General features: G+C 46.8%; 1 protein-coding gene across 1 annotated transcript in view; it reads left to right on the top strand.

The window, feature by feature from the left end:
• Arhgap35 (Rho GTPase activating protein 35) overlaps positions 1 to 24,863 on the top strand; it is an 83,170-nt gene that overhangs the window by 36,239 nt on the left and 22,068 nt on the right. Inside the window, exons 2-3 of the mRNA XM_042700313.1 lie at positions 13,463 to 17,333; positions 22,360 to 22,504. Of these exons, the coding sequence (XP_042556247.1) occupies positions 13,650 to 17,333; positions 22,360 to 22,504 (3,829 nt within the window). The 5' untranslated portion in view covers positions 13,463 to 13,649. The remainder of the gene's footprint in view (positions 1 to 13,462; positions 17,334 to 22,359; positions 22,505 to 24,863) is intronic.

The raw sequence follows: 24,863 nt of genomic DNA, 5'->3' as shown, positions 1-24,863 counted from the left end.
GTTGTGCATGTGGTATAACTTATTATTTGTTGCAGCCTATTTCAGAACTAGAATTTATCAAGTAATGTAAATGTAGTGAGAATTAATTAGAAAGTATTAGTTCCATCAGGAGAATAGTAAGGCTTACTTAATACTGTTGGAGTTGGACTGGGCTGATCTCTTTCTCAATGACAAGAATGCTGGTGTCTTGCATCCTGTTTGGAATGGTGGAACTTCCATGCTCCCCATATATTTAGAGACAGGTTTGTGCAGACAGTTCTTCCAGAAAGAACCTTTTTCCTTCTAAGAAGTGAGCAAAACAAACCCTGACTATATCACCATGCTTAAAGGAAAATGAAAAGTAGTTGTATAGATTCTGTTTGCTATTTCAAAAACCTAGACATCTGCAGGTAAGCCCCAACAGTGTTTCAGGGTGTTAGTTTGCTAGGAGAAGATAGACGGTCACACCTCAACTTTTTGGAGTGCCTCCCAGTTTGAATTTTCCTTCTTGGTTTTGCATTGCCTTTGGTGTGGAATACTTACCATAAATCCTGTTGTTGTTGTTGTTGTTGTTGTTTTCCTTAACACAGCTCTTAGAATATAGGCATAAACTCAGGTGTCAGAGTGTTCCTTCTAAGTAGGGTGCTGTCTCTTCACTCTGGAATTTCTGCCTACCAAGTAGTGTTGCTCAAGCTCAGCATCTCCTCTGTCAGCCCCAGGAGCAGCGTGGCCCTCGTAGATGGTCCACTGCCATTCACAGGAGGTTCACCCAAGGCATCACGACTCCCTGCAATAGGGGCCAGTTTCAGCTAGTGCCAGGACGAGGAACGAAGCCCTGGAGTGGAAATCTCTAGTCCATAGGCTTTTGCTATGAGCCCCAGTGCGCTCTAATCCTGCTCTGCAGCTGTAGGTCCAGGTGCTCAGCTTGGTTCCTAGGTAGCATAGGGGAGGATGTTGGAACGTTGGGCATCATGCCTTGTGGGATCTGTGTGTGTGTGTGTGTACTGGGGCTTGAACTCAGAGAGTTCAGAGAGAGAGGCTGTATAAATGTCCTCATGCCCCCAGGCCTGTCTGCCTTACATTTCCTGTTCCCTTACTGTCATGGTGGCTGCACCTTGGGTGTCCCCCATGGATGTGAGCATCCCAGTGCATGGGGCTTCCATGTCTTCATCACCCTCTCAACAGCTTATCTGCTGTGCACCTGAGGTGCTGCGTCCCACAGGTGGGATTGGGGTTTGAGCCCAAGACACCCTAATCTTTATCTCAGTTTCTTTTTTTTTTTTTTTTTTTTTTTAGATTTTTTTTTTTTTATTGTAAAGCTACTATACAGAGGGTTACAGTTACATGAGTGAGGTTATGAGTACACTTCCTCTTGAACATTGTTACCCCCTCCATTGTTTTCCCCCTACCATCCCCTCCCTCCCTCCCTTCCCCGAGGTTCTTTTTTTTTTTTTGATTGTGATTAAATGATTACAAAATGATTACATAATTTCAAAGTCACAAGTTCATTCTAACTTCCCTGGAGCAAATTGTCTACCACAGTCTGTAATATATAACAGTGTTCACATGTTATATACCATATTTGTGATCAGCAGCATGAGGATATTTAGTAGTGGTTCAACCAGATGAGCGGGAGTTCTTTGTTTCTTAAGTCCTGTTAGTTTTGTCGTATCACCTAACCTTTTGGATTTAGCATCCACTTATGAGGGAGACCATGTACCGTTTGTCTCTTCGTTCTTGGCTTACCTCGCTCAACATGATTCCTTCTAGCTCCAATCCATTTCCCTGCAAATGCCATTATTTTGTCATTTCTAATGGCTGCATAATATTCCATTGTGTATAGATACCACAATTTTTGGATCCATTCATCTGTGGTGGGGCATCTAGGTTGTTTCCATATCCTAGCTATTGCGAACAGTGCTGCAATAAACATGGAGGTGCACGTGTCCTTGTATATTGGTTCCTGTTGTTCAGGGTAGATACCTAGAAGTGGTATGACTGGGTCGTAAGGGAGGTCAATCTTTAGCTTTCTAAGGACCCTCCAGACTGCTTTCCAAAGTTGTTGTATAAGTGTACATTCCCACCAGCAGTGTAATAGGGTTCCTCTTTCTCCACATCCCCTCCAGCATTTGTCGTTGGCTGATTTGTGGATGTGGGACATTCTGACTGGGGTAAGGTGGTATCTCAGGGTTGTCTTTATTTGCATTTCCTTCACCACCAGGGATGATGAACATTTCCTCATGTGTTTCTTTGCCATTTTTATTTCTTCATTTGAGAAGTCCCTCTTTAGTTCCCTTGCCCATTTAGTAATTGGTTTGTTAGGTTTGGGAGGGATTAGTTTCTTGAGTTCCCTGTATATACAGGATGTTAACCCCTTGTCTGATATATTGCTGGTAAATATTTTTTCCCAATTAGTTGGTTGTCTTTCTAGCTTAGTTGCGATAGATTTAGCTGTGCAGAAGCTTTTTATTTTAAGGTAGTCCCATTTGTCGAGTCTCTCTCCAACTTGTTGTGACCCTGGGACTCTGTTCAGGAAGTTCTCAGTTTCTTTTTTTTGGGGGGTGGTCCATTCGTGGGGCCTGAACTCTGGGCCTGGGCACTGTCCCTCAGCTCTTCAGTTCAAGGCAAGCGCTCTACCACTTGAGCCACAGCTCCACTGCTGGCTTTTTCTGCTTATATGGTGCTGAGGAATCGAACCCAGGGCCTCAGGCATGCAAGGCAAGCACTCTACCACTGAGCCACCTTCCCAGCCCCTTTATCTCGGTTTTTTATCGTGGTTCTGGTTCATCTTTATCTTCTTTGATCTTTTATGTTGCTCTAGGCAGCTTCAGACAAGATTTTTCATAATTCCACCTCTCCAGCATCCATTTTAGCCAGTATAGGCAGCAAGAGCAAGAAATTGAATGACTCATGCTTTCTTACAACTTTCCATTTTGGGATCTAATTCTACATAGCATTGGTGATTTTTCACTTTTAGTGAAAGTTGTGGCTCTGCCCCACCCTCCATCCCTTTATCTCCCTCACAAATCACATGTCTGTGGGCCCTTCAGTGCTAGAGCCAGGGCTGGGCTGTCTTAGAAAATCTTGATTCTGAGATTATTGGAATAAACTTTTATTTTTTCCCCCGCTGTACTCTCACACTGCTTCTGAGAATGAGGGTGTAGTTAGTCCCACAGTCAGTTCTGTGGGGTACATCACCGTGGGCCCTCAGACTCAGCTCAGTGTCCCCACAGCCCTTCCTTCAGTCTGATTGTGTTGCTGGAGTGGCTAGCAGAAAGAACTCAGAAAAGCACTGATGTTTCCAGTTTGTAGTGGAGGATGAAGATGGAGAGTTGCCTTGAGCAAGGTGCAGGGAGAGCATCCGTGCTCATCCCCAGAAGCTCAGAGAACTGTCTCACTTTGGTTAACTCCTTGGGCCATCAGTGTTTAATGTAACCTGCAACTCCTCTCTTTCCCAGGGATTGAGAGCTGAAAGTCCCAACTCTAGCCCTGTCATCCTAAAGCTACTTAGGGACTTTTGGCTCTCAGTCAACTCATTGCTTACAAAGGGACATTGGTTACTGAAGATTGCAGGGATGTGGGAAGCTTTGCCAGCAGCCGGTGCAGAAGCCAGGTATATCCTTCATAGCACGGCATCATAAGATGGAGCCCCAACAAGAGCAGTTGTCTTTGTATATTTCTTGATCAGATGGCTTGGCTCAAACTGTGCAGCTACCTGGTAGAAGCTGCTGAGGAAAAGTTTAAGGAAGTGCTTTTGCTAAAAGCTGTCTCCTTCATTCATCATGGGAATCAAGTTCCATCCTGTAAATTACTTGGCTTGGAAATTTTCTTCGTTCAGGACCACTTTGTAGATTTTTTTTTTTTTTTTTGTCAGTTGTAGGGCTTGAACTCTGGGCTTGGGCACTGTCCCTGCGCTCTTCAGCTCAAGACGAACTCTCTACCGCTTGAGCCATAGCACCACTTCTGGTTTTCTAGTGGTTTATTGGAGATAAGAGTCTCACAGACTTTTCTGCTCAGGTTGGCTTTGAACCATGATCCTCAGATCTCAGCCTCCTGTGTAGCTAGGATTACAGGTGTGAACCACCGGCGCCTGGCTTTATTTTTTTGGGGGTGGGGGTGGGGTCCGGTCGTGGGCCTGAACTCTGGGCCTGGGCGCTGTCCCTCAGCTCTTCAGCTCAAGGCTAGCACTCTACCACTTGAGCCACAGAGCCACTTCCAGCTTTTTTTTTCTGCTTATGTGGTGCTGAGGAATCGAACCCAGGGCCTCATGCATGCAAGGCAAGTGCTCTACCACTGAACCACCTTCCCAGCCCCTACGCCTGGCTTTTTTAAAAAGTAATTAATTAACTTATTTATTTATTTATTTATTGTCAGTCGTGGGTCTTGAACTCTAGGCTGGGGCACTGTTCCTGAGCTCTTCAGCTCAAGGTTAGCACTCTACCACTTGAGCCACAGCACCACTTCTCAATTTAAAGAATTTTGTGGACTTTAAGACATGAGGATGGTGTCAGGATGGAAATGGGATCTTTGTGTGGGCTAGTGTGATTGGGCAGCATGGTTCTCTTCTCTACCCTGGCACACAGGGGTACTTTTACCAAGGCTGTGGGTAAAACAAGAGGGGTGGGAGGAAGTTGGGTTTGGTGTCTCACTCCTGTAAGCCTAGCTACCCCAGAGGCCAAGACTAGGAAGAACAAGGTTTTGATCAGCCTGGGCAGAAAAATTGGAGACTCCCATTTCAACAGAAGAAACTAGTTACAATGGCACATGCCTGTCACCTAGCCATGGTAGGAAGCATAAAATAGGAGGACCATTGTCCAGAAGTGGGCCTGGACAACAGGCTTGACCCTGTCTCATAATAACAATACGAAAGAGGGCTAAGGGTGTGGCTTAGCAGTAGAGCACCCATGCAGCAAGTTTAAGGCCTAGACTTCAAATTCTAGAATTGAATAAATGAAAAAAAGAGAACGGGAGGGACATTTGTAAAAATTATAAATGGAATATCAGAACCTTTCATAGTTGTTCTTTCAAAAAGCAACTTAAGGGGCTGGGAAGGTGGCTCAGTGGTAGAGCGCTTGCCTTGCATACCTGAGGCCCTGGGTTCCATTCCTCAGCACCACATAAGAAAAAAGCCGGAAGTGGCACTGTGGCTCAAGTGGTAGAGTGCTAGCCTTGAGCTGAAGAGCTGAGGGACAGCGCCCAGGCCCAGAGTTCAGGCCCCACGACTGGACTCCCCCCCCAAAAAAAGCAACTTAAGTCAGATTCTCTCCTAAACAGATATCTGAGTTTCTAGTCCTGGGAAAGCTTTTGGTCCTTGTCTTTTGCTGATTGGGCTTTGTGGAGGGCACTGTCATAGGTCCGCAGAAAGTGTGGGAGCCAGCTGAGTGTTCTCACTGGTTTCTGAGATCCCATCTGTTAGGTGATTTGAAAGCAGGTAAGCACACATGGAACCAGTCTTTCTAGAGATCCAGATGACCCATTTGTGAGATTTCTTGTACCCAGAGCCCAAAAGACACAGTTGGATTGAGTGCCTGGCTATGGGTAGAAAGGAGTTAGGTATCCATAGCCCACACCTGTGAGTGTTCCTCCTCCTCCTGCTCCCCCAGCTTTTCTGGAGGTGTCAATTGCTCTGTTCCTCCTTTGTAAATCACAGCTCTCCACAGCTGGAACCTTCAGTGTTGTTAATTTAATTTGTATTGAATGGAAAGGTAGCTGTGTGCTTAACACTGCACAGTAGCAGTTTCTATAGTTTCCTTATCTGACAGACAATTAAGTCCTTAGACTGTCAATTTGACTGTCAATTTGTTGAGTGAGGAGTTGAGGTGCAGTGCAACCAACAGTAAGTAACAGAAGGGATTCTCCTAAGCATGATTCATCCTCTTCCACAGCATCTCCAAAACAAGTCTATCTTAGCCCCCATTCCTACACCCCTTCACCTTTACTATCCCTGGGCCACCTCTCCAAGCCCAGCCAGTCTTTCAGGTACCTGTTCAAACTTGACTTCTGTTCTCCCACCCTCTCTGTCTACCCAGTTCTACAGATTAAGAGTGACAGAAAATGGCTGTCCTTGCTGGGTGCCAGTGGCTCACACCTGTAATCCTAGCTACTCAGGAGGCTGAGATCTGAGAATCAGAGTTCAAAGCCAGCCTGGGCAGGAAAAGTCCGTGAGACTCTTATCTCTAATAAACTACTCAGGAAACTGGAAATGGTGCTGTGGCTCAAGTGGTAGAGTGCTAGCTTTGAGCTGAAGAGCTGAGGGACAGCACCCAGACCTAGAGTTCAAGCCCCACAACTGACCCAAAAAAAAAAAAAAAGTCTCACGGACCTTCCTTGCTGTGGCTGACCTTGAACTGTGATCCTTAGATCTCAGCCTCCTGAGTTGCTAGGATTACAGGCGTGAGCCACTGGCACCTGGCTTGTTGTTGTTTTTAAACAGTACTAAGGATTGAACCCAAAGTCTCTCACATGCTAGACAAGCCCTCTGCCCTGAAACTGAACTACATTTACATCTCCTTAATCCTCTCCCTTAAAAAAATTTTTTTGGATAGGGTCTTATTAATTTACCCAGTCTGGCCTTGAACTTGGGATCCTGCTGGCCACAGCTTCTTGAGTGACTGGCATTACAGGTGTTCACCAACATGCCTGGCTAATGCTCTCTTCTTGGAGCTTTTTGTTTTTTTTGGGGGGGGGGGCTCATGGGGCTTGAATTTAGGGCCTGGGCACTGTCCCTGAGCTTTTTTTGTTCAAGGCTAGCACTTTACCATTTGAGCCACAGTGTTACTTCTGACCTTTTCTGTTTATGTGGTACTGAGGAATCAAACCCAGGGTGTGCTAGGCAAGCACTCTACCACTCAGCCACATTCCCAGCCCTTCTTGGAGCTTTAATATTCCATGCTTCTTTGTATATTTGGAAAGGAAAGTCCATTGGAAGGCTCACTGTGAGGAGCTTGTCTAGAAGGAACATGGGGCTGGGAATGTGGCTTCGTGGTAGAGTGCTTGCCTTGCATGCATGAAGCCCTGGGTTCGATTCCTAAGTACCACATAAATAGAAAAAGCTGGAAGTGGTGCAGTGGCTCAAGTGTAGAATGCTAGCCTTGAGCAAAAGAAGCTCAGGGACAGTGCCCAGGCCCTGGGTTCAAGCCCCAGGACTGGCTAAAAAAAAAAACAACAGCAATGTGATTCTGTTTTATCCCAGCTCAGTCCAGCCATGTGTCTACTTAATGTGGACACTACCAGCTCTAAGTGTTGAGTGCCCTTGTATCTGGGCACAGCAGTTGTGTCGTGGTCATGGTGGGAATTCTCTTTCCTATGTATGCATGGGTCACTCAGATCAGGGCCTGGGCACATTCCTGCTGCGGGAGGCAGGGGAACTTGCTGCCTTAGCTGCCCAGCCGGTGACAGTTTGAACTGTAGCAGTCAGTAATCCTGGATCTTAGTGGCTTTTCTGGGTCCCAGGAATGTGTGCTCTCTCGGGAATGTGCCATTTCTTCCTCTGCCTGTTGTAGAGGCGCTAACAGAACGACCATCGCTTCCTGTTCCAGCACAAGCACTCTGGTAAGGAGCCAGTGTCCTAGTTAAACCAGTCACAGATTGTTTTATTACAATGTATATTTGTGACAAAGAATTGAAAATACTCCTGAAGTAATTCCTCTCCCAAGTACTTGACTCCTGACATCAGATACAAAATTGTTAAAGGTTTGCAGTGTTGTCTTTTTAATATAAGTAGCTATGTAAGCTTCACCTATGTAAAACGTTACTTCTTTGGACCTCCCACTTGCTAGACAGGCAGTCTGCTTGAACCTCTACCCCAGCCCAAGGAGTAATTTCAAGGGTCATTTCTCCCTCTGTTGCTAAGTCCTCTGTTTTAGGATTGATTCTGGAAGTTACTGGAAGGCATGCTCTGATTTCACTATGAGTGTGTTAGCCCCATGCTGAGAACAGCAGCCCCCAGAGTTAAACCAAGAAGACATTTTGATGTCCCCCAGTTTACCTTCTTGTGGCCTTCAGGTCATTCACAGTGACTGACTGCTAATTTTATTAACCCACCTCTTAGAAAAGTGGAACATGTATGTGACTAGGCACTTAAAGTTATTTCCTTTACACCAAGTGTTTGAGGCGTTTTTTAGATTTATAACAGCCTTTGTTTACCGTGTAATTCAGTCCTATTGAGGAACTAGTAAAACTGCATTGTCTGGACATCAAAGCTAAGAAGAGTGTACTTATACCAAGGAAACTTATTGGGTTTCTAACAAGTGGAAAGTTACCACTTTCAAAAGTTAACCATGTCTATACCAGCTAATTCTTTTTTTTTTTTTTCCCCGGTTGTGGGGCCTTAACTCTGGGCCTAGGCACTGTCCCTCAGCTCTTCAGCTGTCGACTAGCGTTCTACCACTTGAGCCTCAGTCCCACTTCAGGCTTTTTCTGCTTGTGTGGTGCTGAAGAATCGAATCCAGGGCCTCATTCATGCAAGGCAAGCACTCTACCATTGAGCCGCCTTCTCAGCCCTCCCCCCCCTCCCCCCAAGCTAATTCTTAGTTTTAGTTTTTGGTAACTCTTTTTCCTTCTTCCCTGGTGCAGGGGTTTGAGTCCTGGTGTACTGCTAGGCAGAGCTCTACCACTGAGCAACATCCCGGAGAGGTGACTATCATCACATTTCTGTTGTCAAGATAATTCTGCTTTTAAAATACCAGTTGCAGCTAGGCATGGTGGAAGTGGTGATCTCCATTTGGGGGTCAGCCTGGTCTACATGGTGAAACCCTGTCTCAATATACTATCCTTTTCCTACAAATCCTGTTAGTGCTGTCTGTGTTCTTCAGAGGTGGCTGTGCTCTTTCTGGTCCCCCTTGAGAACTGTCTGTCTGGCCATTAAAGATATGCTGACTGAACAAGGAGTTGATGGACTGGGCATTGTAGTTGGTTTCACCATTGAGGTAGTAATTTTTGTTTCTTTTTTTTTCTTCTTCTGAGCTTTTGAGGCTGGGTAGATTATTAGCCCCACTTTACAGAGAGAGTCACAGACATGAATGATGATTTGCTCAGGGCACATAGCAGTCACTTCAGGCATCCTGGGACTGGCATTGCCATGCTGAGTTTCAAGACTGGTCAAATGAGAGACCTGGAGACTCACCACCCTGGGCTTGGGAGCAGATAGAGAAGGGAAGAGCTCTGTTAGGTCGCACAAGAAGCTCTGTCAAAGTTGTGTCCTCATGGGACAAAGCACAATTGTCTGTGTACTACCAAGTCACACACAGCAGGACTCTGACTTGCATAGCTCTTCCTGGTCAGGATTTCAAGGATGGATGGCAATGGGTTTTAGGAGTCACAAGTCCCTCATAATTGTGTTTCCGTGAATGGTCCCAGAGGATGAAGGGTACATTCTCCTAGGTGTTTGGATGCCCAGAGCCTGGATTAGTCCTGGGGAGCATGGCATTATCTGGAGCCATTCATTGCCCACAGCCATTGACATGTCTCTTTAAAAGCTAATCACGTTTGGTCTTGGAAGGTCTGGCTTAGCATTAGAAGAGATGAGAGGACGGTGATGTTTCTAAGAGGCCTAGGACCTCTGGAGTTAGGTCACGTGAGATACCTGTGCTTTCCCACTTGTTGTCCCTGGTGCCAGCAGAATTGTTTGATGATGGGACGCATGGAAACAGGAAGCCGGTGGGAATGGCAGGTCTTACTTACCAGATACTGAGCTTCAAAAGGCTGTTGCCCTGCATTTGTTCAGTTCTCCTATCTGGGTCTCGGGAGTCTGTGTGGGCTCAATGGTCCTACGATTACACTTGAGCAGGTGAGGAACCAGGAGGATCAGGCAGCCAAAAGTCAGGATCCTTTTTCTGGAAAGTGCTTAGGTGCCATTTTCCAGCCACACCCTGGAGTTCCTGGAGCCCTGAGGGAAAATCCATATTATAAAGTGGCTTACTCCTGTCCCTTCTTATCTGCACATACTCCTAACCCACAGATTTACTCCAGCTCTTCCCCTAACTAGGCCAGCCTGTTTTCTGGGGCGGAGTGGGTCTTTGTACATTTCATTCCTTTTGTCTAAAATACCCTACATACTTGGAGGTATCACCTGAGAAGCAACTTCCTCTAGAGAACAAACCCACCTGAGTGTGAAAGTATGGCTTTGGGGGATCCTGTGTGTGTACTTAGTCTTGCCTGTCATTCCTTCCGTGGTCACGCTTGTTTTGGGTCTTGTGCTGTACTTGGCTCTATGTCTTAACCCCCCAGGCTCACGCTGCATTTTCACCCTCGAGAATTTTTTTTTTTTTTTAATTTGAAAGAATGACAAAGTCACAATAGTGAAAGTAACAGGAAGAGCTGGATGCAGGTGGCTCATGCCTACTTAGTAGGCTGAGACCTAGAGGAGCAAAATTCAAAGTCAGCCCCAGGTAGACAAGTATGTGAGATTCCATCTCCAAAATAAACAGCAAAATGTTAGACTGGAGACTTGGCTTAAGTGGTAGAACATTAGCCCTGAATTAAGAAAGCTGAATGAGAGCTCAAGGCCATGAGTTCAAGCCCCAGTCTGGACAGGGAAAAAAAAAAAGAAAGAAAGAAAGAGAAAGAAAATAGCAGAAGGAATATCCAGTATACTTTAGTCAGATTCACCTTGCTAACACTTTACTCATGAGTTTGTAATATTTCTCATCTTACTGCTGTTTTTTTTTCAATGACCATCTGTATTCATTTTCAAAATACTTAATGAGAATTTCCTAAAGTGGGAATATTTCCTCAGATGACAACCATTAGTTTCACAATTTTACATCAGTGCTTTATTTTTTTCCCTGCTTTATCCTTCCTGTATCCACCCCCCATTTTTATTGTGGAAAATACACGTAACATAAAATTGAGCATCTGGAGCATTTTTTGACATAAAGTTCAGGGATATTAAATCCATTCATGATGTCCTTCATCCATTACCACTAACTTCTATAACTTTATCTTTTAAATAGGAACTGTAGTTCCCTTTGAGCAGTAGTTCCCTGCATTCTAAAATCTGTTTGCAAAGGGTTTGGATACATACCTAGGAATACAATTGCTGGGTGGTGGTAACTTTAAGAAATGCCCGGATTGTTTTCAACAGTTGGGGAACCAGTGTACATCCTGCCAACGGTGCCCAGGCTCCATTTCTCCACTTCTTCAACCTTTGCTATTTTCTGATTTTATTTCATTTTTAATTTTTGTGACACTCATCTTTGTGAGTGTGAGGTGATATTTAAGGGTTTGTTTCTTTTCCTACTATTTAGTGGGGTTGGACATCTTTTTGTGTGCTTTGCAACCATTTGTGTATCTTCTGTATAGAGATGTCTAGTCAAATCTTTTGCTTATTTTTGAATTGGGTTGTTTGATTTTTGCTGTTGAGTTTCAGGAGTCCTGTTTTATTTGGTTCTTAATCTTTTATCAGAAATATGACTTGCACAGATTTTCTCTATTCTGTGGTTTGCTCTTTTACTCTATTAATGTAGTGTCTTGTGCAATTAAAAAAAATCATGAAATCCATCTTGTTTTTTTGTTTCTTGCCCTAGTCCTTTGGTGTCATATCCAAGAAATAATTGTGAAGTTCCATGCCTTGAGTCTTTTGCTCTTAAGTTTTTTTCTTCTTTTTTTTTTTTTTTGGGGGGGGGGGTCGGGTCGTGGGGCCTGAACTCTGGGCCTGGGCACTGTCCCTCAGCTCTTCAGCTTAAGGCTAGCGCTCTACCTCTTGAGCGACAGCACTACTTCCGGCTTTTTTTCTTTTTGCTTATGTGGTGCTAAGGAATCGAACCCAGGGCCTCATGCATGCAAGGCAAGCGCTCTACCACTGAGCCACCTTCCCAGCCCCTTAAGTTTTTTCTTGAGAGGTTTTGTTTTTTGTTTTTTATTTTATTTTTCCAGTCCTGGAGCTTGAACTCAGGGCTTGTGCACTGCCTCTAAGCTGTTTGCTTAAGGCTAGCACTCTACCACTTGAACCACAGCACCACTTCCAGCCTTTTCTGTGTATGTGGTGCTAAGGAATTGAATCCAGGGCTTTGTACATGCTAGGCAAGCACTCTACCGCTGAGCCACCATCCCAACCTTCTTGAGAGTTTTATAGTTTGAGGTCTATTTCCATTTAGAGTTGGTTTTTGTAAGGTGTAGGTGAGGGTCCCCCTTTATTCTTTTTTTTTTTGGGGGGGGGTCCGGTCGTGGGGCCTGAACTCTGAGCCTGGGCACTGTCCCTCAGCTCTTCAGCTCAAGGCTAGTGCTCTACCACTTGAGCCACAGCACCACTTCCAGCTTTTTTCTTTTTGCTTATATGGTGCTGAGGAATCGGACCCAGGGTCTCCATGCATGCAAGGCAAGCGCTCTACCACTTAGCCACCTTCCCAGCCCCCCCTTTATTCTTTTGTATACTGATGTCTAGTTTTTTAGCACCATTTGTTGAGAGCACAGTCCTTTCCTCATAGAAATCAGTTAACATATGTAGGTATTTTCTAGTGCTATTCCATTGCTCTGTCTTTATGCCAATACTGCATTGTTTTGCTTCATAGTAAGATTTTGAAATCAGGAAATGTAAGTCTTCCAGCTTTGTTCTTTTTCAAGGTTGCTTTTGCTGTGCAGGAGTCTCTTGAGATTGCACAGGAATTTTATGAGGGGGTTTTCTTCTTGTGCAAAAATCATCTTTGGAATTTTGATAGAGATTGCATTGTATTTTCAGGTTGCATTGGGCAGTATTGACACCTTAACAATACTAAGTTTTCCAGTTCTTGAACATGAGATGTGTTGTTGTTTAGCAGTTTGTTTTAGTAATAATATGTAGTTTTCATCGTACATTTTTCTTTGTTAATACTTAAGATTATTATCTAAATATATATATTTAAGTAGTTGTTACAAAGATGATGTAGAGGGGTTACTGTTTTATAAGTCAGGTAATGAGTGGGTTTCTTTTTGGACAGTGTACTCCTTACTTTGCTCTCTACCAGTTTTTCCCTCCCATTCCTGCCCACAAATTGTATAGTTCATTTTCAACATAGTGTCTAGTGAGTACTACTGCTGCATTTGGTTACTCTTTGTCTCTCCATTTCTGTGACACCCCCCCTACCCCGACTCCTGTTTTCTGCAGTGGGTAGTAATTCTTCACTGTATTCAATTAGTTTGGTACCCAGTTTCCCTAGACTTAGCTAATCATCTTTCAAGATGACACCTGTGTCCCTGTTAGATGCTGTATCATCTTTTTCTTGCTCATGATACACCCTGCTCTGTTTGTACATTGAGCCATTTTCCCAAGGCACACCCACACCATGCTTCAGCCTTCAGCACACTTCTGATTTGTATTTTTCTGCTTCAGTATCAGCTCTGCTTCTGTGAGTCTTAGGCATGCATATCTTCACCTAGTATAAAGCCTGCCATGTTAGGTATTTAAATATTTGCCGAGTCAAAGAGTTGATTGGTTGAGTGCTTAAAATTAAAATTTCTAACACTCTGATGCTCATAGTTTTGTGTGTCTTTCCTTCCCTTCGTCTAGGAGGAAATGTCGGCGCTTGGGCGATGAGAAGCAGTGGTCGCTGGGGTGCTGCGCTGTGCGGCACCATGGGCTCTGACTCTTGCACCGCGTGGGCAGCTGGCCTCTACTGCCACTGTTGAGAGCCCTCCCTCCACAGGAACACTAACCTGATCTCGGACGTGGCTGATTGTGGCAGGATGTGTCGACGATGATGATGGCAAGGAAGCAAGATGTCCGCATTCCCACCTACAACATCAGCGTGGTGGGATTGTCTGGGACCGAGAAGGAGAAGGGCCAGTGTGGCATTGGGAAGTCATGTCTGTGCAACCGCTTCGTGCGTCCAAGTGCTGATGAGTTCCACTTGGACCACACCTCCGTCCTCAGCACCAGTGACTTTGGCGGGCGAGTGGTCAATAATGACCACTTTCTCTACTGGGGAGAAGTTAGCCGCTCCCTTGAGGACTGCGTGGAGTGTAAGATGCACATTGTGGAGCAGACTGAATTTATTGATGACCAGACTTTTCAGCCTCATCGGAGCACGGCCCTGCAGCCCTACATCAAGAGAGCCGCTGCAACCAAGCTCGCATCGGCTGAAAAACTCATGTACTTTTGCACTGACCAGCTGGGGCTGGAGCAGGACTTTGAGCAGAAACAAATGCCCGATGGAAAGCTGCTGGTCGATGGTTTCCTTCTTGGGATTGATGTCAGCCGGGGCATGAATAGGAACTTTGATGACCAGCTCAAGTTTGTCTCGAATCTCTACAACCAGCTTGCAAAAACAAAAAAGCCCATCGTGGTGGTCCTGACTAAGTGCGATGAGGGTGTTGAACGGTACATTAGAGATGCACATACTTTTGCCTTAAGCAAAAAGAACCTCCAGGTTGTGGAGACCTCAGCGAGATCCAACGTCAACGTGGACTTGGCTTTCAGTACCTTAGTGCAGCTCATTGATAAGAGCCGGGGAAAGACAAAAATTATTCCTTATTTTGAAGCTCTCAAGCAGCAGAGTCAGCAGATCGCCACAGCGAAAGACAAGTACGAGTGGCTCGTGAGTCGCATTGTGAAAAATCACAACGAGAACTGGCTGAGCGTCAGCCGAAAGATGCAGGCCTCCCCCGAGTACCAGGACTATGTCTACCTGGAAGGGACGCAGAAAGCCAAGAAGCTGTTTCTCCAGCACATCCACCGCCTCAAGCACGAGCACATTGAGCGCCGGAGGAAGCTGTACTTGGCAGCCCTGCCCTTGGCTTTTGAAGCTCTCATACCGAACCTAGATGAGATCGACCACCTCAGCTGCATCAAAGCCAAAAAGCTTTTAGAGACCAAGCCGGAGTTCCTGAAGTGGTTCGTTGTGCTTGAAGAGACCCCGTGGGATGCCACCAGCCACATCGACAACATGGAGAATGAGCGGGTTCCCTTTGACTTGATGGACACAGTTCCTGCGGAGCAGCTGTACGAGGCCCACTTAGAGAGGCTGCGGAATGAGAGGAAGAGGGCAGAGATGCGGAGGGCATTCAAAGAAAACCTGGAGACCTCGCCGTTCATAACGCCTGGGAAGCCTTGGGAAGAGGCCCGGAGCTTTATTATGAATGAAGACTTCTACCAGTGGCTGGAAGAATCTGTGTACATGGATATTTATGGGAAGCACCAAAAGCAGATCATAGACAAAGCAAAGGAAGAGTTTCAAGAGTTGCTTTTGGAATATTCAGAATTGTTTTATGAACTGGAGCTGGATGCTAAGCCCAGCAAGGAAAAGATGGGCGTCATCCAGGATGTTCTGGGGGAGGAGCAGCGGTTCAAGGCATTGCAGAAGCTGCAGGCGGAGCGTGATGCCCTCATCCTGAAGCACATCCATTTCGTGTACCACCCGACAAAGGAGACGTGCCCCAGCTGCCCAGCTTGTGTGGATGCCAAGATTGAGCACTTGATCAGTTCGAGGTTCATCCGCCCATCTGACCGCAATCAGAAGAATTCGCTCTCTGACCCCAACATTGATAGGATCAATTTGGTTATCTTGGGCAAAGATGGTCTTGCCCGAGAGTTGGCCAATGAAATCCGAGCTCTTTGTACAAATGATGACAAATATGTGATAGATGGCAAAATGTATGAACTTTCCCTGAGGCCGATAGAAGGGAATGTCAGGCTTCCCGTGAACTCTTTCCAGACGCCGACTTTTCAGCCCCATGGCTGCCTCTGCCTTTACAATTCAAAGGAATCGCTGTCCTATGTCGTTGAGAGCATAGAAAAGAGCAGAGAGTCCACACTGGGCAGGCGGGACAATCACTTAGTCCACCTCCCCCTGACATTAATTCTGGTCAACAAGAGAGGAGACACCAGTGGAGAGACCCTACATAGCCTAATACAACAAGGCCAGCAAATTGCTAGCAAGCTTCAGTGCGTCTTTCTTGATCCTGCTTCTGCTGGCATTGGTTATGGACGGAATATTAATGAGAAGCAAATCAGTCAGGTTTTAAAGGGACTCCTGGACTCTAAGCGTAACTTAAACTTGGTCAGTTCTACTGCTAGCATCAAAGATTTGGCTGACGTGGACCTGCGGATTGTTATGTGTCTCATGTGTGGCGATCCCTTTAGTGCAGATGACATCCTCTTTCCTGTCCTTCAGTCCCAAACCTGTAAGTCTTCCCATTGTGGAAGCAACAACTCTGTGTTACTTGAACTTCCAATCGGGCTGCACAAGAAGCGCATTGAGCTGTCTGTCCTTTCTTACCATTCCTCATTTAGCATCCGGAAGAGCCGGTTGGTTCATGGGTACATAGTTTTTTATTCAGCCAAACGTAAGGCCTCCTTGGCTATGTTACGTGCCTTTCTTTGTGAAGTGCAGGATATTATCCCCATCCAACTTGTAGCACTCACTGATGGCGCTGTAGACGTCCTGGACAATGACTTAAGTCGGGAACAGCTGACGGAGGGGGAGGAGATTGCGCAGGAAATCGACGGGAGATTCACAAGCCTCCCCTGTAGCCAACCTCAGCATAAGCTTGACATCTTTCACCCATTTTTTAAAGATGTGGTGGAGAAAAAGAACATCATCGAGGCCACACACATGTATGATAACGTTGCTGAGGCCTGTAGCACCACCGAGGAGGTGTTCAACTCCCCCCGGGCAGGCTCGCCACTCTGCAACTCAAACCTGCAGGATTCCGAAGAGGACATGGAGCCGCCGTCATACAGCCTGTTTCGGGAAGACACGTCACTGCCTTCCCTGTCCAAAGACCATTCTAAACTCTCTATGGAGCTGGAGGGAAACGATGGGCTCTCATTCATCATGAGCAACTTTGAGAGTAAACTGAACAACAAAGTACCTCCGCCAGTCAAACCAAAGCCTCCTGTCCATTTTGAAATTACGAAGGGCGATCTGTCTTATTTGGACCAAGGCCATCGGGATGGGCAGAGGAAGTCCATGTCCTCTAGTCCCTGGCTGCCACAGGATGGGTTTGATCCTTCTGACTACGCAGAACCTATGGATGCTGTGGTCAAGCCGAGGAATGAAGAGGAAAACATATATTCGGTGCCCCACGACAGCACTCAAGGCAAGATCATCACCATCCGGAATATCAACAAAGCTCAGTCCAACGGCAGTGGCAATGGTTCTGACAGTGAGATGGACACAAGTTCTCTAGAGCGCGGCCGCAAGGTGTCCATTGTGAGCAAGCCTGTGCTGTACCGGACCAGGTGCACCCGACTTGGACGGTTCGCTAGTTACCGAACTAGCTTCAGCGTGGGGAGTGATGATGAGCTGGGCCCCATCCGGAAGAAAGAGGAGGACCAGGCCTCCCAGGGATACAAGGGGGACAACACTGTCATTCCCTATGAAACCGATGAAGACCCCAGGAGGAGGAATATTCTTCGCAGCCTAAGGAGGAACACCAAGGTAAGACTGGGCAGAGTCAGAGCAATGGTTGCTCAGTGCATGGCTTTCAAGAAAGGTGATGGATGATGATCACAGCTAAAGAAGTTCTGCTAAAGAACTGCTTTGTGGCTCACACCTGTAATCCTAGCTATTCAGAAGGCTGAGATCTAAGGATCAAGGTTTGAAGCCAGCTCAGACAGGAAAGTCTGTGAGGCTCTTATCACCAATTAACCACCAAAAAAAATAAAGAATTGGAGGGGCTGGGAATGTAGCTTAGTGGTAGAGTGCTTGCGTAGTATGCATGAATCCCTGGGTTCAGTTCCTCAGCACCACATAAACAGAAAAAGCCGGAAATGGCGCTGTGACTCAAGTGGTAGAATGCCAGCCCTGAGCAAAAGAAGCTTAGGGATGGTACCCAGGCCCTGAGTTCAAGCCTCAGGACTTGCAGGAAAAAAAAAAAAAAATTGGAAGTGTAAACCATTAGTCTTGACCAAAAAAGCTAAGGCTTAGTACCCTGACCCTGAGCTCAAGTCCCAGTACTGGCATACACAAAAATTGTGACTAGTGAAATAAGAGTCTCATCTACTTTCCTGCCAGTTTTCTTGCCATATACTGTCAGAAAGAGCAGGGCAGTACCATGTGGCTCTACCTCCATTGCCTGCTGATGACCCTTGATTACCCCACGTCCTGTTTACCCCTTGAGGGGTTCTTGGTTCGCTCTAGTATTTCCTACTCCAGGTCAGCATGAGGCAGGCCAGCGAAAGCAATCATAGTGGAGAAGCCAGAAAACAGCTCCCTGGAGTTCCTGAAGCTTCTGTTTAATGATAGTGGAACATTTTGCATTTCTTCTCTTCTTCCTCCACTCCCAGTAAAAACTGTTGCCAGAACAGCGTATCTGAATGATGACATTCAATTTGTGGGAGTGTTGGCACACCTGGGAATTAGGAAGGTGGCATAATAGCATACTGAATTATCACTCTTTTCTGACTTTTGGTGACATTTTTTAATACTTGCTGCAAGTGATGTTTTTAAAACACATCCCCAAACAAGCCCTGCTTTGCACCACTTGCACTTTGGTGCAAGCACAGCTGGAGCCTCTGGACTCTGAGCCTTGGCTAGCTGTGCTCCTGTCCTGCTGTGGTCAGGCTTGCTCACCTAGGTCCACATCTTGGACTGCTGGGTCAGATGGCTAGAAGCTGCCACTTCCCTTCTGGCTTTAGTGCTGCAGGCCACACCTCTTCGAGTCAAATAGAAATGATTCCTCTGATAACTCTGGCCCCAGGGTAATCGCATGGCAGCCTTGGCTTGGAGTGTCCTTTGAAAAGAGTGAGTAGAAGGTGAAATTGTCACTTCCTGTCTTGGAGAATGGTGCTTTGAAATGAGTGGGGCTGCTTTGTCATCATGGTGCCGGGAGCAAATGGCCTTGCCGTTATGAGCTAAGAATGCAGACTGACACTTGTTTTACTGGAAAAGCAAAATACCATCAGGACAGGGAGTGCCAAACCAGCCCTTTGGTGAGGGATTTGGCCTTTGAGCATGCCAAAGAGAAAGGAGCCAAGGCACTCTGGTTTCAGCTGGTCATGGAGAACATTGGTCCCTTCTGATGCCAGAGACTGCTGAGGAAACAGCCCCAGTCTGGCCCAAGGCTGTAGCACCCATTCTGGGCAACACACAGTCACAGCCACTGAGAACACCATCCTTCGCCCAGGGAAGGCTGGGCTGCCTCAGAGACCAAGGGTACTGACTAGCAGCTAAACTGTGGTCACATCCCAACTCCCCACTTCATCCCTTGGCCATGGGGCACCTGGATCAAAGAGGGAGACCTTTATGCAGGGTTATGAGGAATGAAGCCCACTGTGACGAGGCTCCCACAGCTGGACTTAGAAAAAGGAGGAAACTGAAGCCAGGCCCTGTGGGAAGGTCCAGCTGACCACCACCACCACCTCCCCTTTCTGAGTAAAATTTGGCTCTCGTGTTCCTTAGCGACTTTCTCTGCGCTTATCCTGACAATCGCCCCGTGGCCCTGGCTGATTTTGCTGGAGGAGTGCTTTACTGTACAGCTGGAGGCAGGGAGGAAAGGGTGAGCTTTCATCTCCGGTGGAAGTGCAGCCTCTGAAGCTCCCTCTGCTCTGGGTCCCTTTCCCAGAGGAACCATTCAGCAGCCATCCTTGGTGGGAGCCTTCCGCACTCAGCTGAATGAGCGAAGCTTCATCGCACTGGGCTGTGAATGGAGCTTTGTCTGCAGTGCTGGTGAGCACACATGGGCTCCGGCTCTCGCGCCCAGAGCCCCGCCTGAGCCTCCCAGCTCCACAATTGTGTCTTTGGGGCTGACTCCAGTTACTGCACTTGGTGTGTTTGACCATGATTTAAAAAGACATTATTGGCTATTTACCCTTCGATCAGATGTGTTCTTATTTTTGTGTTAAAACAAAACAAGACAAAAAAAAAAAAAAAAAACAAGACAAACAGAATGATAAAGAAAATCTTTCACCCACTGAAGCTACCACATGACAAGACAACCTATTGAAAAGCTCCCAGTTCAATCACGCATTGTTTAGTGTATAAGGCTCCAAGTAACCAGTTTGACAGTTTGTCGTCCCCCCCCCCCGCCCCCCACATACACATACACACTGAATTGGCTTATTTCATTGCATTCAGTGAATTGGCTGGTTGTTGTAGCTTTGTGTGGACACAGCTCTCATTTTGTGAGGCCCAGAGTGGAGTTGCAGTTTCTAGTGTGAATAAAAACCAGCTGGGGAGTGGGACTGCTCATCCCGGGAGGGATGTGGGTTTTGACAGGCAAGCTCAATGCTGGAGACCTCAGCTGTGCATAACTTGCAGGCTTCAGGAAAGGTTAGTCCTAGCCTCCATGGGCTGAATGGACCAGTTCCTCATCCCTGGGCCTTGAGACTGCGCTCTTCTGACCTTGGATTCCCTGGCCTGCATCCCCCCTACATGCTGCCCTTCAGGGAGAGAACTGGACTCACCCACTCCTCACCCAGGGTGCAGGAGGAGACTTGTGCGAATGCTAAATGCTATAGTGCCCAGCATACTCACCTTGTTGGCACCTGGCAGGGATGGTCTTTATCAACCAGAGGCAGTACAGGATACTGACAGCATTGTGAACCAAGTTTTACCCTGAGCTGGGACAGCTAGGAAAGCCCCATGAGAAAATGGGGGAAGGAAATGACTTGGGAAGAGTCGGGCAGGTAATGCCCACGGAGCGGGGCTTTGTGGGGATACAGTGTGTCCCACTCAAAGCAAGAGCATAGTCCCTGTTCAAATGCTTGCTGGAAGCTAGGGAGCACCCACCATGTGCCCCATTCCTTGGCTCAGATACTCTTTCCTTCTCTCTCTCTCTCTCTCTTTTTTTTTGCCATGCTGAAAACTGAACCTAGGGCCTCACACATCCCAGGCAAGTGCTGTACCAATTGAGCTATGCCCACAGCACCCCAGGATGCTGCTACCTGCCTGTCTGGGCTGACCTTGAACTTGGATTCCTCCTGCCATCACCTTGAGAATAGCTGATCACAGGCTCACAGGCGGGCACTACTATGCCTGACTCTTTTCTGTGTTTTAAGGAGGTGATTTCGTTCACCTTTAGAGATGAGATAACTTTAGGACTCAGAGATTAAACACTTGCCCAAGCTAATGCTGCTGAGAAGTAAAGGAGCTAAACGTTTGAATCCAGTCTAATGGCCACCACCCTAGTGAGTCTCTAGAGGTCTGCAAGAAACCTGCCAATCTTCCCAGTCAGGAGCGTGCACTTAGACAGTCTTCCTGTTTAGTTTGTGCTTCTAAATCAAGGGCCTTGGTCCTTTAAGTGAAATTTTATTTCATACCCCATGTCCCCAGCAAATAGTATATGCTGTTTGTCTCAGCCTGCAAAGCTGAGGTAGGTAGGGGCAGAAGCAAGATGTTCTAGTGTGTGTTGGTTCTGGGCTTGGACTCTAGCCCTAATGTTTGGGTATTTGACATGAATAAAAACATTTATAGGCACTAGAAGAGAGTATATGAAGTTGACACCTAAACGTTGGCACCCTGAACAAGCTACATAGCTACTGTTCCCCAGGAGCTAGAATGAAGAGTGCATCCAGAGAGTGTAGAACCCTGCAAGGCACTGCTGTGTGCTTACAGCCCTCGGGTCCTTTTTCTTCTCCCAGGGTGACATCTAGTGCACTGTTGGCTGTGACCGTGTCTTCCTTCACCAGTTAGAGTAAAAAAAGTTCATTGAAAGTGGGAGACCATCTTGGACATGGTATAAGCTCTGCTGCCAGTTTGCTATGTGATCCTGGATAATTCACTTAAAAAATGGCAAGCCAGATATGATGGCACATGCTTGTTCAATTCCTTGAGACAAGGTAGAGATTGCAAGCATCTAGATTCAAGGCCAGCCCAGTCAGAAGGTAAGCAAGACCCCCATCTCAACCAACAAACCAGAAAAAGTGGTGCATTGATATAGTCTGGTTATGGGGGAGGCATACATAGGAGGATCTCAGTCTGAGGCTGGCCCGTCAGAAAAGATGATCCTGAACTTTCCTACCTAGGCTGGCTTCAAACTGTGATCCTGAGTAGCTGCGATTACAGCGTCCAGCATAACCCTCTTCTTTTTAGTAGATATTTTAACAGTAGTCCCACTACTGGCACAAACAAATAATGAAATAAAAGGGATGAATGATTTGAAGCAGATCATCTCAGTATTAATAGTGCTAAGAGCATTGGGAGTTAACCCCAGGATGGTGGACAGGGGATTGTTACGTGGGGTAGCCAGCTGCAGCACCGTGCATGCCGGATGTCTCCTAGAGGAAGGGGACTGCTTGTTTTCCAACCCATTGTTTCTGAAGATTGTTTTAATAACAGTGGCACCTCAGAGTGTGACTGTGGCCTCTTCCCACTGTCTTGTATGGTATTTGGAAGCTGTAGCATGCAAAACTAGCCAGATGAGTTTTCCAGAAGGCCCTGCACTGTGCACTGCTGTCTAGTGGTCTTCGGGTATGTGCCGATATTCTAATTTTGTGTTTGTTTCCTTTTTCTCTTTTGTGGACAGAAACCAAAGCCCAAACCCCGACCATCTATCACAAAGGCAACCTGGGAGAGTAATTATTTTGGGGTGCCCTTAACAACTGTCGTGACTCCAGAGAAACCAATCCCCATTTTCATTGAACGATGCATCGAGTACATTGAAGCTACAGGTAAGAGGGCAGCCGGATCATAGCCATCAGACTGCTTGCCGTGTTCAGGAAGCTGTGGGAGGCTGTGTCCTCTGGAGTTCTGGAAGCTGTGCTTTAGTGTGGGATGTTCTGGGTGGAGAAGGGCAGAGTGTTAGACTTTTGGGGCCTCCATGCTAGTGGTATGAGAAAGTCTGTCTCAGGACCACAGGTGTGGCAGGGCGCATGTCCTCCCTTCTGTGCCAGCTCCACAGCAGCCAGTTGAGGGCAGGACAGGGGTTGTCATCATGTCCTCTGCCCTATTCAGACGTGTGACACATTTCATGAGATGACTGAGACACTCAGGTATTGGTAGGACTTTTTTCCTGAGGTGTGAAAACAAGTACAATTGCCTGACGGTTTGGGATAATCATAAAGAGAAGCTGTCTTAAAATGCTCTGCAGGGGCTGGGAAGGTGGCTCAGCGGTAAAGTGCTTGCCTAGTATGCAGGAAACCCTGGATTTGATTCCTCAATACCACATAAATAGAAAAGGCTGGAAGTGGGGCTGTAGCTCAGCTGGTAAAGTGCTAGTCTTGAGCAAAAAAGAAGCTCGGGCAGTGCCCAGGCCTTGAGTTCGATCCCCAGGACTGGCTAAAAAAAAAAAAAAAAAAAATCTGTAATGTTCTTTTTTTCCTTTTTCCCCAATGCTGGGGACCAAACCAGACCAGGGCTTTACATATGTGAAGCAAATACTACTGCTGAGCCACATCCCCAGCCTAATGCCATGTTCTTGAAACAACAGAATTTGACTTGTGTTAAATCTTCTGTTTATGTTGGACACTTACGCCTATAATCCTAGCTACTCAGGAGGCTGAGGCCTGGAGGATTGAGGTTCGAAGCCAGACTGGGCAGAAAACCTGCAAGTTTCCATCTTTAATTAACAAAATGCCAGAATGGAGGAGTGGCTCAAATGGTAGAGCACCAGCCATGAGCAAGAGCCCTGATCAAGCCCCAGTAATGGCACACACACAAATTGTTTATATTCAGTTAGTGCTCTTACTGTCTCTTTGGCCTTCCAGTTTCCCTTCATTCTTCTCCTGCATTTTGTCCTGGTAGTGGGATATGATTCCCCATCCCTGACTTCCAGGTAGCTAAGATGATGGGCTTGAGCCATCGCTCTGACTTAGGTAAAAAATATTCATCATAAAGTTTTGTTGGGTCCATATTCCTCTTTGCTCAGTTGGCTTGAAAGTGTCATGGCTGAGTTTACACCAGGATGTAATCAGTATGCTCACTGCATTTAGTCCCTTTCCATCCAGAACTGTCCTCTCTGCTCTGTTTTAGTGGTGACCTCTGAAGAGTCTAGACTGCTGTCTTGTCGAATGGTCCTTTGTGTTGTGCACCGTCTAGACCTTTCCATCATTCTCAGTCCTCTTCCAGCACTGTCTGTGATGGCTTCTGAAAGAGACTGGGCTAAGCTCCCAGGAGGTGGCGGGTGCAGACCTGCCGCCTCCCTCTCTAGGCAGGGTGTGTCTGGGACTTGGGCACAGGGCAAGTGGGTGCTGCCACCTGGCTTCCAATCCCCTCTCCCCACTCATCCACGCATGCTAGGAATTACCATAGACTGCATTGTTACATGGAAGCCCTGGCAGGCACTCCTCGCCAATGGCAGATGACTTTCCCAGTGAACTTGTTTGCCAGGCATGGCCAGACAGTGCAGAATGAGAAATCATCATGTCCCTGCTGTTACGAGCCCTCTACTTTGGCACTCTGACACTTGTCCTGCCAAATAAAACATTGCATCATCCTGGCTGAGGCAGAGCATGGGAGCTCCCCTGCTCCCCTGGAAAGGACACCAGGCAACCTCCAGTTCTGGTGACACCACCAGCAGGGACAGGCACCAGAGAGACCCAAACTTTTCTTAGAAGGAGGTAGCCCAATTATCACAGATGAGACACCTTGAACCCTCTACTTTAGAGATGTTTTCCTCTGAGCAATCTATTTACTGTAAAACCAATGACTCCCTGTAGGTGTGTAACCAGAAGTAAGCGGCGCAGAACCCAGTGTTCGGGCTTGTGTCTCCACGCCTGGCACATGGGTTTATGGGGCTGAATCCAGGGCCTTACATTCTGCCTGCAGTGCTGTACTGCAGTTTTAGTAGAAACAGCAAGGGAGGGTTGGTATCTGAAGCCAGTCCTGGGCAGTGTGTGGAAAGAAACCTTGTGGCCAGGTTCCTGGGAGTGCTGTGTCCCTTTCCTGTCATTTGGGAGTAAACAGCCAGCTCCTTCTAAACACAGATCACAAGAAACAGGACCATGGGCCAGGCATGGTGTCCACCTGCAGTCTTAGGCAGTCTCGAGGGTCTCGAGTTCAACTTCAGCCCAAACTTCATAGCCCCTTTCT

This window comes from Dipodomys spectabilis, unplaced genomic scaffold (genome assembly GCF_019054845.1).
Source record: "Dipodomys spectabilis isolate Male_0828 unplaced genomic scaffold, ASM1905484v1 ptg000266l, whole genome shotgun sequence".
NCBI classification, from domain to species: Eukaryota; Metazoa; Chordata; class Mammalia; order Rodentia; family Heteromyidae; genus Dipodomys; species Dipodomys spectabilis.
This window is presented reverse-complemented; position numbering and strand designations above follow the sequence as displayed.